Source organism: Carlito syrichta, unplaced genomic scaffold (genome assembly GCF_000164805.1).
Source record: "Carlito syrichta isolate Samal-C Ts95f unplaced genomic scaffold, Tarsius_syrichta-2.0.1 Scaffold305137, whole genome shotgun sequence".
Classification (NCBI taxonomy): Eukaryota; Metazoa; Chordata; class Mammalia; order Primates; family Tarsiidae; genus Carlito; species Carlito syrichta.
In genome coordinates, this window is record NW_007249233.1 from 78,261 (window position 1) to 91,220 (window position 12,960).

The 12,960-nt window shown below is 46.5% G+C and overlaps 1 protein-coding gene across 3 annotated transcripts in view; it reads right to left on the minus strand.

The window, feature by feature from the left end:
- The window catches only part of EYA2 (EYA transcriptional coactivator and phosphatase 2), a 192,252-nt gene that overhangs the window by 71,978 nt on the left and 107,314 nt on the right, over nucleotides 1–12,960 (minus strand). For all 3 annotated transcript variants that reach the window (XM_008061187.1, XM_021713992.1, XM_008061188.1), the window contains one exon: nucleotides 11,572–11,655. In XM_008061187.1, coding sequence (XP_008059378.1) covers nucleotides 11,572–11,655 — 84 coding nt within the window. The remainder of the gene's footprint in view (nucleotides 1–11,571; nucleotides 11,656–12,960) is intronic.

Here is a 12,960-nt window from a genome sequence, read left to right on the forward strand (position 1 = left end):
CGGCCACCGCAGCCTCGGCCTGCTGGGCTCCGGCGATCCTTCCGCTTCAGCCTTCCGAGTGGCCGGAACTACAGGCACGGGCTACCATGCCTGGCTAATTTTTTGATTTGTTGTAGAGAAGAGGTCTCCACAAGTTGCCCGGGATGGTCTTGAAACCACGGGTTCAGGCAATCCTCTCACTTCGGCCTCCCAAAGTGCTGGGATTACAGGCCTGAGCCCCTGCGCCCAGCCTCTCTGTATTTCTTATTTATCTTGTCTATCTCCCCAAGGACATCAACTCCATCAGGGTGGATATTTTAATCTACTTTGTCCCCAGTGTCTAGAATAGTCTCTGCTACTGGGATCACTTAATTATTTATTGAATAAGCAGAGGAAATGCATATGTCTATGGAGACAACTGACGGCATCCTGGTGGCTATGCTGTGCCCTGATCGCTGTGACAATTGAAGATGGCTTCCTTTTTCCAGCACCTCCTTCTGTCCCAGTTTGTTCCATGAAGAATCTGATGGCTGTAGCAAGGCCATGGGCAAGATGAGAGTTGTCACGCCCTGTTTGTCCCTGGGTTAACTTCTGATTCGTGAGGTCACAGTTTTGACCTTTCCAGCCTCGGGGTGGTGGGTGGTGCTCATTTCTTGGCCTGATTCCCACCAGCTGAACTCCACTGAGGAGAAGGGGGTTTCAGAACCCTCCCCGCCCTGCTGCCTGTGCGGTTTAGGTCAAGGGGTCAGGAGGATATGACCACAGCCAGTCTCGCTGAGAGTCCAGATGCCACAGACTGATGCACCCCTGGGGACAGACCAGACACATCTCAGCAGTGTCGTAAGCAGACTACGACCCAAGGTCCCTGGGCTCTCATCCAATCTCTTGGTGCTACGGGAACTCGTGAAAACCTGACATAATCTCAGGAAGAAGGAAGAGGAACCCAGCAGAATGAACTGGAAATTACATTGCCTTACAGAAAAATAAAATTCTGGCCGGGCGCAACGACTCAGCCTGTAATCCTAGCACTTTGGAGGCCGAGGTGAGAGGACTGCCTGAGCCCGGGGGTTCGAGACCAGCCTGGGCAACTTGGTGAGACCTCGTCTCTACAATAAATCACACACACAAAAAACCTAGCCGGGTGTGGGGGCGTGTGTCTGTAGTTCCAGCTACTTGGAAGGCTGAGGCGGAAGGATTGCCTAAACCCAGCAGGTCAAGGCTGCAATGGCTGTGAGCACTCTAACTCAAAATAAAATAAAAAGTAAAATAAGCTGGGCTCGGTGGCTCAGCCTGTAATCCCGCGCCTTTGGGAGGCTGAGGTGAGTGGATTGCCTGAGCCCGCAGGTTCGAGACCTGCCTGGGCAGCGAGACCTCATCTCTACAATAAATAAAAAAATCAGCTGGGTGTGGTAGCGCGTGCCTGTAATTCTGGCTACTTGGAAGACTGAGGTGGAAGGATCGCCGGTGCCCAGCAGGTCGAGGCTGCAGTGGCCGGGAGCGGCCACTGCACTTCAGTTTCGGTGACAGAGTGAGACTCCAACTCAAAAAAAAAAAAAAAAAGTAAAATAAAATAAAATTCTATGTCATGCATGCTGTGTGGGTTGAGATATCTCCCTGTTTTAAACACTTAAAAGGTGAACACTTGGTAACGTTCATGCAATCAACAAACATTACTGAGCTCCTACTATGCACAAGGCACTGTGCTAGACCTGGGGGCTGCAGCTGGCAGCAGGACCACTGTGCCACTTTCCAGTGCCCAGTTGAACCACAGGCCTGAGGCACGAGGAAAAATGTGGCCCCTATGTACTCTTAGCAAAGCACTTTTCTATATTTTGATTCAAGTGGAAAAAGTTAATAAAAGTCTTACAATAAAAAAGCCCACGACTATATAGAAAGCCCCTTGTTGACTGGTCTGTTCCAGTCATTGCCAAGGTTTATAAATCTGCCCTGCAGGGGTGGGGAGTGGAGTGGAGGGGAGTGGGTATGGCCGCCTGTGCCAGGGACCAGGGGCTGATGGGAAACTGTCCATCACACAGTAATGCCGGGTTGTAAGACACACAGTCACTTGTCTCATTTACACCCTGATTTTCTTTCATTATTGATTTTTTGGCATTAATTTTTATTTTTAACGTTCTACACGAAATCACGATTTATTTGATTACCCAGTTTTTGGTACCCCCTTACATTTTGTGCCTTGAGGTGCCTAATCCCAACCCTGGTCCTTGTTTCTGTGAGTTCACATTCAAGTCTGTGTGTGCTGGGGGTGGGTAGCAGTCAGTAAAAAATATTTAGCACATCAGGAGGTGATGAAGTTTGTTGAGGAGGGAACATTTGGGCAGGTTCCTGAGTAAAGTAAGAAACAGCCATGTGGGAAACTGGGAGATAGCATCTCCTGGCAGAGAGAAGAGCACATGGAAAGGCTGTGTGGAAACCACAGAGATAAAACTGGCAGTGACTGCTAATTATGAAGGTCAAGACTGGTCATAAGAACAAAGTTGAAGGATTCGTACTGTCCAGTTTCAGAACTGACTACAAAGCTACCATGATCAAAACAGTGCGGCACTGGCATAAGAACAGACATACGGGGGTAGGGGACCCAAAAAACCCTAGAATTATCTTTTGGAAAGCGGGCCCCTGTGGTACAGGCTTCCCCTGCTAGGTGAATGTTCTAGGAACCCTTCAACATAGGTGCTCCGGTTAGCTTTGTTGGGAGAGGCTGCATTGTGGAAGAAATGTCCTGAGTTGTGGCAAACAGGTGACTGGTTCTTCCATCATGATAACACACCTGCCCACATTGCGCTGAGTGTGCAGGTTTTGACCAAAAGTGGCATTACCTCCATGCCCCACCCTCCCTATTCATGTGATCTCACCCTGAATGACTTTTTTTTTTGTTTCCCTAGAAGAAAAAAGTCTTCAAAGAGAAATTTTTGGCCAGGCTCGGTGGCTCAGCCTGTAATCCCAGCACTTTGGAATGCCGAGGCGAGAGGATTGCCTGAGCCTGTGGGTTCAAGACCCTTCCGGGCAACTTGGCGAGACCACATCTCTACAATAAATCAAAAATTAGCTGGGAGTAGTAGCGCGCCTGTAGTTCCAGCTACTTGGAAGGCTGAGGTGGAAGGATCACAGGAGCCCAGCAGGCCGAGACTGTGGTGGCCGGGAGTATGCCATTGCCCTCCAGCCTGGGTGACAGAATGAGACTCCAACTCAAAAAAAAAAAAAGAGAAATTTTTGCCAATATGGAAGAGGTGAAACAGTAACGACAACAACAACAAAATGGCAGAAGCACTAAAAGGTTGCAAAAGGTAGCAAAAACAGTTCAAAAACTGTTTTGAGCAGTGGAAAAAGCATCTCAATAGGTGTATTGCATCACACAGAGAGGACTTTGAAGGTGAGTGGAATTTAAGCCTGTAAGAATACAAACAATTTTTTATAACTAAATTCTGAGTTTTTTTGGGTTCCACGGGATGGAATTAAGAGTCCAGAAATAAACATACTTAGCATCCATTATTATTATTATTATCATTATTATTATTATTTTAGAGACAGGATCTTGCTTTGCTAACCAGGTTAGAGTGCAGTGGCACAATCCTAGCTCACTGCAGGCTTGAACTCCTGGGTTCACGTGATCCTACCATAACAGCTTCCTGAGTAGCTGGGATTACAGGTGCATCATCACGCTAGGCTAATTTTTTTTTTTTAAGAGATAGAGTCTTGCTGTGTTGCCCAGGTTGTTGTCGAACTCCTGGGCTTCAATCCATCCTATTGCCTCATCCTCCCAAAGTACTGGGACTACAGGTGTGAGTTACCACGCCTGGTCAGTCAACTGGTTTTTGACATAATGCTGAGATAATTCAATGAGGAAAGAAAAGTCTTTTCAAAAAATGGTGCTGGGTCAACTGGATATTCACAGGTAAAAGAATGAGGTTGGGGGTAACCCCTTCAGGCCACTAACACTGTTGAAGCTTTTCAGTTCTCTCAATAAATCCTGCTTTTTTTTTTTTAAAAGAATGAGGTTGGATCCCTACCTCACACCACACATGAATTTAACTCAAAATGGACCACAGGAGTAAACACAAGAGCTAAAATGATAAAATTCTTAGAAAAAAGCATAGGAATAATTCTTTGTGACCTGGATTAGGCAATGGTGTCTTAGATATGGCACCAAGAGCACAAATAACCAGTGAAAATGTAGATAAATTGGACTTCATCAAAATTAAAAACTTGCTTCTTCAAAGGATACTACCAAGAAAATGGAAAGAAAACACACAGAATGAGAGAAAATATTTGCAAACCACATATCTGATGACAGACGGTATCCAGAATATATAAAAACTCTTCCAACTCAACAATAAAAAGACAAATGATAAACCAGTTAAAAAATGAGCAAAGGGCTTGAATAAATATTTTTCCAAAGAAGATATCCAAATGGCCAGTAAGCACATGAAAACATCATTAGTTATTAGTCAACATAATAGTTATTAGGGAGATGCCAACCAAAACCACACAAAGATCGTACTTCACACCTATTGGGAGGACCATATCCAGAAAGACAGACAATAACATGTGTTGATGAGGACGTGGAGAGATAGGAACCATTTAACATTGCTGACAGGCATAGAAAATGGTGCAATCACTTTGGAAAATAATCTCACTGCTCCTTAAAATGTTAAACCTAGAGTTACCTTTGACCCAGCAATTCCACTCCTAGATATGAAGGAGGACTCCCCCAAAAGGGATTATCTTCTGGAGGGTGGGCCCCTGGTAGTATAGACTTCTCCTGCTAGGTAAGAATTCTAGGAACCCATTGGCATCAGTGTACCAGCTAGCATTGTCGTGAGAGGCTGCGTTTGGCTTCAGTGAATTTTTTTTTGGAGATTCTTTCAACACGTTTGTCCATTTCATGATGGGTGATTTACGAGTGCACCTGCCCACACCATGCCGAGTGTTCAGCAGTTTTTGATGAAAAATGGCATGGGCCCCTGTGCCCCACCCTCTCTGCTCACCTGATCTCACCCTGAATAACTTTTTGTTGTTTCCCCAGATTTAAAAAAGTCCCCAAAGGGAAACGTTTGGCTGATGTGGAAGAAGTGAAACAAAAAATGGCAGTCGCCCTAAAAGGCACCAAAATTGACAAGTCCCAAACCTGTTTTGAGCAGTGGAAAAAGCATTTCGATGGGTGTATTGCATCAAACAGAGAGGACTTTGAAGGTGACTGAAGTTTAAACATGGAAGGATAAACACACACTTTTAAATAACTAAATTCCAGGGCTTTCTGGGTCCCCCCATCGTATATACCTCAGAGAATTAAAAAGCATACGGACATGCAAAAAGTTGTATGCAAATGTTCATAGCAGCATTATTCCTAATAGTCCAGACCCCAACTATCCGTCACTGACAGAAGGACAGACAAGATGTAGTGTATCCGTACAGTGAAAAATTATGTGGCCATAAGAAAGAATGAGGGACTGACACATGTTACAACATGGATGGGTCCCATAGTGTGTGATTTCATTTACAGGAAACATCCAGGAGAGGCAAATCTATAGAGAAAGAAAGTGATTAGTGGGGGCCAGGGGCCAGGGGAGGGGAAATGGGGTGTGACTGGTAATGGGTGTGGGGTTTCTCTTTGGGGTGCTGAAAATGTTCTAAAATTAGTGGTGATGATTGCACAGCGCTGAATATGCCCCCCCAAATCCCTGAGTTGTTCACATCGAGAGGGTAAACGTATGACATGCGGATTGCATCTCAATAAAGCTGTTATTAAAAGCAACAGCAACTGGTCCTGGAGTGGAGTTCGAACTGGTGGTGAGCTGCCCAGGAGGCAAGGCACGCAGGGAGGTTCAGGGCCGACTCACTCCGAGTGCGGGAGGAATGCTGAGTAATCCCTGTTTGAATCCCTTCCTGGCCACAGGCCAAGGTTCCACCTCGCATTCCCCTAATCCTGGCTAGAAACACAGAGTTCAGAGACTGCGGGGGAGGCGGGGAAGGGAAGGCGGGGTGAGGAGAGGCGGCCGTCCCTGGCTGCCCCTGCTCTCCAGGGAATTTCCAATGGATCTGCAAGATGCTGGGAGATGCAGCTACCAAAGCATGTTCTTTCAGCCTCCCAGCACCGGGGAGGAAGAGATGGCAAGGAAGTGGAGGGCTGACAGCATCGAGCAGCACATCCCTTGATTGGGAACAGGAAGAGAGCCCAGTTTCTGCTTTAACGTGGAAACACCCTGTCGTGACCCATTCCGAAGTCATTCTAGCTCCGTTGGTCTTATTTTCCTAAATAAACAGCAAGTCACCCCTCTGGCGAGTTCTGGAATTGATGCGATTTCTGCCTCCTGCACAGTGCTCCACACCACGGCCACAGGCAAAGAGCTGCCGGTCCTTGGCACAGATGTTCAGGGGCTCTTGGTCTTCAGAGTTATTCACGGACACCCATGGTCCTTACACTCTTCTGGAAAGATCACTTTGGTTTCCTTTAGGGGAGCATCCCTCTTCCACTCAGTCCCTTTGGCTGGGATGGAGCTGACCTGCTCCCTGCCTCTCAGCATGCCTGGAGTGGGTTTTTGATCTAGGCTGGCCCATCAGAGTTACAGAGGTTGGTGTACAGACAGGCATGTGACCCAGTTTGGGCCAATGAGATTCGAGCCTGGGAGTGTGTTGGAAGTCGGGAAGTAGAAGGTTCCAATTTTTAGTTGGGATCGCTGGGAGGGAGTCACCACATAAAGAAAGTTGACTGAGGGATGCAGAATGACCTGAAAACATTGCTTAAGCTTCTGGATCCAGCCAGACCTGAATCCCAGTGTCCCTGGGTTTTTCAACTTTTTTGTGATACCCCTAGATTTTCTTTGTAGCTTATATACTCTGTGCTTCAAACTGAGTCTTGCTTGATATCAACTATTAAGAATGAGTTTCACATGGTTGCAGCTGCTGCGGAAGTATAGAGACAAAGATCTGTGAGCCAGAAGCTAAGACTATGAGTTTTGGTTGTTATGAATGTCCCACCAATGACACAACTGCCCTGGGCCTCAGTTATTCTGTCTGCAAAATGGGATGCACACTTCTGCTCCTCTGGTGTCTTGCTGCTTCTCTGTCTTCCAAATCTAGAGCTGTAGCCCAGACCTCTCTCTGGAGCTCAGACCCGCAAATCTAGTTGTCTCCTCGGCCTCTCAAACAGAACAAATTTTGTTTTTCCTCATCGTTTTTCTATTTCACTGCTCTTTCTTTTACCATATGACACTTTGGTCTAGAAATAGGTAGTTGTCTTCCAATCTCCATTTTTCTCTTTCTCCCTCTGAGAGTCATAGAATCTCTAAATTTTAATTGGGCACGTGACTGCTTAAAATAAAGACTATACTTCACAGACTCCCTTGCAGCTAGATATAGTTCATTTGACCAAGTTCTAGCCAATGGAATGTGAGCAGAAGTGATACATGGGACTTTGGAGTCTGGTCTTTAAAGAAAGAGAGTGGCGGCTTACACCTGGAATCCCAGCACTCCAGAAGGTCATAGCAGAGGGATCACTTGAGGCTAACAGTTAGAGACCAGCCTGGGCAACACAGTGAGATTCCCATCTCTAGCTGGGCATAGTGGTATGTGCCAGTAGTCCCAGCTACTAGGAAAGTTGAAACGGGTGGATCACTTGAACCCAGGATTTCCAAGTGGCAGGGAATTGTAATTACACCACAGCACTCCAGGCTGGACAGAGACTGAGCAAGACCTTATCTCTTAAAAAAAATTAAAAGCAAAAAAGGAGAGGGACAAAAAATAAAATGAAAAGGGAGGGGGTGAATCCCCCTTTCTTACTGGCTAGAATGCAGACATGGGGTGAGCTAGTCTTTATCCTGCCATAGAGGATCTCACTGGGTCTGTGGACAGGGGGCTGAAGGGGCTTCTGTCTCTGGTGCCGTGTGTGGTCTCCTCAGCTTGGACCACTTACATCCTGACTGTTATAGGAACAAAATAAGCATGTATCTTGTTTAAGTCAGTTATTTTTGGGTTCTCTTAGGGTCATTGCATTTACCAAATAAAAAGACTCATTCCTCACCTTAGAGCTGGAGGAGGGAAGAGAACATTCTAGAAGAGTAATGAAGACGGCACAGGGGACCTGGGGGTCCCAGGAGCTTTTTACCTGCTTTCCCTGAATGTCCAGGGATGATGCAGGAAGACAGGTTAGTCTGAGTCCAGCTCTCATTCTCTCTTGGATGCTCTCACTCACCCTGAGCCTCAGTTTCTCTTTATGTATGATGGAGACTGATTGGACATGATGATCCCTCAAGTCCCTCCAGCTCCGACTTTCTATGGTTCTGCAGCTCTAGGACAGATGTGGACATTCAGGTGGGCTGGAGGGTCCCCTCAATGGGACTGGGTTAAATGGGCCCAGTAGGGGCTGGACAGGCCACAGGATGTGTCCGCCCTGAGCAGGCAGTGCCACTCGGCATCTGTTGATTGCCGCCACATGGGAGCGCAGGGCTGCCGGGTTCCTCGCTGTTCAGGAAGAACTGGACATCGAGATTGTTTTGGTCTGTGCAATCTCCTGATTTTCAAAATATTGGCCACAAATTCACATTTTCCCAAACACTCTGGGGGCCAAACAAAATATCTGCAGGCTGAATTTGGCCAGTGGCCACCAGTTAGGGCTTTCTGTTTTGATACTGTTTTCTTTCCTTCATTTAACAAATATTTACTTGACACCTACCAAATGCGAGATGCTGTTCCGTGCACTGGGGATTCAGCAACAACAGAACAAAACAAAAAGTCCCTGTCCTCGTGCAGTGGAACACTCTAGAGGACTGTCCTGAATCATTCATTCAACAAATATTTACAAAGCCATTCTGCCCTGTGCTTGGTTGGGTAGGTGATGTTCACAGTCTCCACCTGGATGATGCTTAGAGTCGAGAAGGGAGACAGACAGTAGGTATGTAATTGTCATCTAAGTGAAAAATACAGTAATGAGGAGAGATGCAACCTAGGTGGGAGGAGTGAGGAAATTTAGGAAGCTAAATTTAAAATGAGAGATGGAAGGTAAGCAGGAGTTAACTCAGTGGAAGAACATTCTGAATTACAACCAAGGCTTCCAGTGTGTCCCGCCTGCATGTCCCCTCAGCTGTCATCACTCTCTGATATGCCTTCTGTGGTTAAGCTTTCTACTTTTAGAGACAGAGTCTGGCTCTGATGCCCAGGCTGGAGTGCAGTGGCGAGATCTTAGCTCACTGCAGCTTCAAACTCCTGACCCCAATTGATCCTCCCACCTCAAACATCCTAAAACATTGGGATTACCAGCTCCTGGGGCTTTCTAGAGGGCAGATCAGAAGTGCCGGGATATACCACCAAGAATAATCCTTCAACCCTTGATGGAAAGGAATTTGTTGGTAAATATCCTCCTTGGGTAGGTCAGCTCCTTGGGTAGGTCAGCTCTGAGGTGTGCCCTCCACAGCCTCTCAGAGGTCCTGGGTGGGACTGAGTCCTAGCCATGCACAGCAGTAACTATTTTTATTTTATTTTATTTTTGAATTGGGGTCTCACTCTGTCACCCAGGATGGAGTGCAGTGGCACAATCATGGCTCACTACAGCCTCGATCACTTGGGTTCATCCTTCCACTTCAGCCTCCTGAATAGCTGGGATTACAGGTGCGCACCACCATGCCCAGGTAATTTTTTTATTTTTTGTGCAAATGAGATCTTGCCATGTTGTCCACGCTGATCTTGAACTCCTGGGCTCAAGCGATCCTCCCAAAGTGCTGGGATTACAGGTGTGAGCCACTGTGCCTGGCCAGCAGTAACTATTCACACAACCTGCATTTGCTTCCTTCCCTGCCTCAACTTCCCCCTCTGTACCCAGTGTTTCCTAGAATCATCCTCCAGATAAACTACTCATGCTCACTCCTTGTTTCGGGATCTTCTTCTGGGAGAAGGTGGCAGAGAAGGGAGAGAGTGTGACAGGTTCAAGGCCAGAAAGCAACTCAGGGAACATACAGGGAAGGAGGCTGTCGAATGGGGTGGGAGTCAGATCATGGCGACCCTGGAAGGTGAGGGTGGGGTGAGGCTTGTCAGTGGGGATGTCACTGACAGCTTCTCGGCAGGGGAGTGATGTGACCAAGCTGGTGTTTTAGGATGACTCCTCTGTTGAGGTTGGAAGGGGCAGAAGTGGAAGCTAGGAGGCCACACAGGAAGCTGAACTGGAGGCCAAGGGGGCTGGGATCTGACTGTGGGGCTGGAGAAAGGCGGCTGGCAAAGAGGGATGACACGCAGGCCAGGGAACACAGGGCTTTGTCCCTGTCTTGAGGGAGCCCACAATTCCATGGTGAGACCCAGACACAGAAATCGCCCCCAAGATCACAAGGCCCTACACAATCCTGAAGAAGTGAGTTGTTGCAGGGAGCTATGGAACGTCACATAGACGAGTAAGGAAACATGTCCAGGGCAGGTGACTTTACCAGAGCCGTTAGGAAAAGCACGGCCCCTGACTTAGTGGGCAACTCACTACCATAACCCCTTGGGGATGGGCCGAGTTCTTGCCCATCCTTCACCGCCATCCTTCACCGAAGCTCAGCACAATCCGAGACGGCGCTGGGTTTCCCACAGGCACTGCTAGATGTATCAGCGGCCTTCCCACATGGCAAGAGATTTCTGCACCACCAACACCATTTTTATATTCTTTACAGCATAATGGCAGACAATAAATCTATCTTGCTAATTACACATTCAGCTTGTTACAATCCCCATAAAAAGCACAAGCAGCTGGAAAAGCCATGAGGTGATGTCAAATCATATTCCTGGTCTCTAAACAGAAACAGAAATAGTTTCCAGGCGTGGGCGAGCTTCCTACCTAGGTGTGGAAGCCGCTGCCATGGGTCACGCACCTCTGAGGAGATGGCAACGAGGTTGTCCTCCTAAGCACTGCCCCTCCGCCCCCATGTGTCCCTCGTGGCAGATGCCTGGGGTATCCACTGGTGGTCTGTTCTGTAGCTCGTGGGAGGAATGCAAAGAATTGGCAAGGGCTGGGTTTCCGCAGTTGGGTCCATTCTGGCATTATTAGAGTGGTTTCAACCTCTTTTGCAGTCACCACCAATCAGCTGAAAGCATTTGCCCAGAATTCTAGCTACATGGTTGCTGGACATAATTTGTCGATGACACATTTGCAAAACTGTTGCTAAGATGCACGCCGGAGCTGACAATGTCCCCTTCCTTGTCTCAAAAAATAAAAAAGGAAGGAAAATTAAATTCATCTGCCGGAGACACCAGGCTAAACAACAGAGAAGAAGAAAAGGACTTTACCTCGTTTTCCAGAATTACTGGTTTTGGCTACATCCTGCTCTGTTAGGAAAGACACAGCTGAAGAGAACGAGCTTAAATCCTATCAAGTAAATGTTGATTACTTCCAATGTTGGAAGCACAGGCATGGGAGACAATAGCGGGGAAGCTAATTAAATTTTCACATGTCCAAGGAAAATTCCGTAGGAATTTTTAAACCTGGGCTGGCCCAAACGGGCAGCTTTGTTGGAGACGCCGCCTCATAAACTGCCCCCACAATTCCCAGGACGAGCAGGCAGGACAGACAGCCATGCTGAAAAAAAGAAAAAGAGAGACAAAACGGATTCTTACCTTCCCGTATCTGGATGCAAAAGTCCCCGTGAGTAAGGAGTGAAAAATAATTATTGTCTCATCCAAGTCCCACACGAACACACGCTGTGATGAGAGAGAGGAAGAGAATGGAGACAAATGGACTCGCTTGTATCTGACTTAACGTCTGCAGAAATTAATTCCCTTGGAGCAAAAGAAGTCTTGAAAAACACTGTCTTTAAGTTATAAAACATGCAGCTCAGGGATGCTTCATGAAGCCCCATCCAACCTCCCCTGTGCCAAGTGTATTCTGACGGCCAATTGTGGGGCTCCTCTCAACCCCCAAAATGCCAGAACCAAGAAGCCCGTTCTTGCCTTCCACGTAAAAACTCCAAAAAAGGGATTCAGGCCAAAACCAACAATAAAAACCACACAACTCACTTGACAAAGTGAAATACTGCCACTTTAATTCACTGTTCACCCTAAGTCCAACCATTTCTAACCATTTCTGCGTTTAGCGAGTCTGGTGATTACCTCCAGAATTCTGAATAACACGTTTATACCTTTGGGTCTTGACTTGCAGATTTTAGACAACATCTTTTGACTGGTTGTTCTGAAAGATAAGGGCTTCGCACATGATAATCTCCCTCATTTCTTTGGAGCCTCACTTTTTTCACATCTGTGAATCCCTCTATTTTAATTTAATCAACTGTGGATATTCTCCCTTGGCAAAAACAGTAAATCCAACAACGAAGATGGTTACTGGAGCCCCCACCTGTCCCTACTTCCTCCCTGCTCTAATATCTATCAGCTTTAGCTTTATTTTCTTATTGTCAATGTGGATAAACGGGTTTGTGTATAGTTGGTTTTATAACTATAATTAAGCTTTCTGTGCTCTGGTCTTCGTTAATTTAGTTTTATTTTATTTTTTTAACAATTAACAGTTTTATTTTAAAATGTTGACACTTTCTTATAGTACAGGAAATTTCATCCATCCTGAGATGGTAGATATTAAATCACTGTTGTATCTAGATCCTAGTTGCTTGATCAGAAAGATTCCATTTTTTTATGCTTTACTGTTTTATAAATCACCCTGTTACACATATTACATAAGTTGAAAAAATGTTTAAAAAATTCTGTGAGTGTGCCTGGCATAGTAGCTCACAACACCAATTCTAGCACTGTGGGAGGCCGAGGCAAGATTACTTGAGTCCAGGAGTTCAAGACCATCCTGGGCAATATAGCAAGACGTCATCTCTACAGAAGAATTTAAAAATTAGCTGGGCATGGTGGCTCATGACTGCAATCCCAGCACTTTGAGAGGCTGAGGCGGAAGGACTGCTTGAGTCCAGGAGTTTGAGACAAGCATGGGCAATATAGCAAGACCTAGCTTCTACAAAAAATAAAAAAATTAGCTGGGCATGGTAGTGC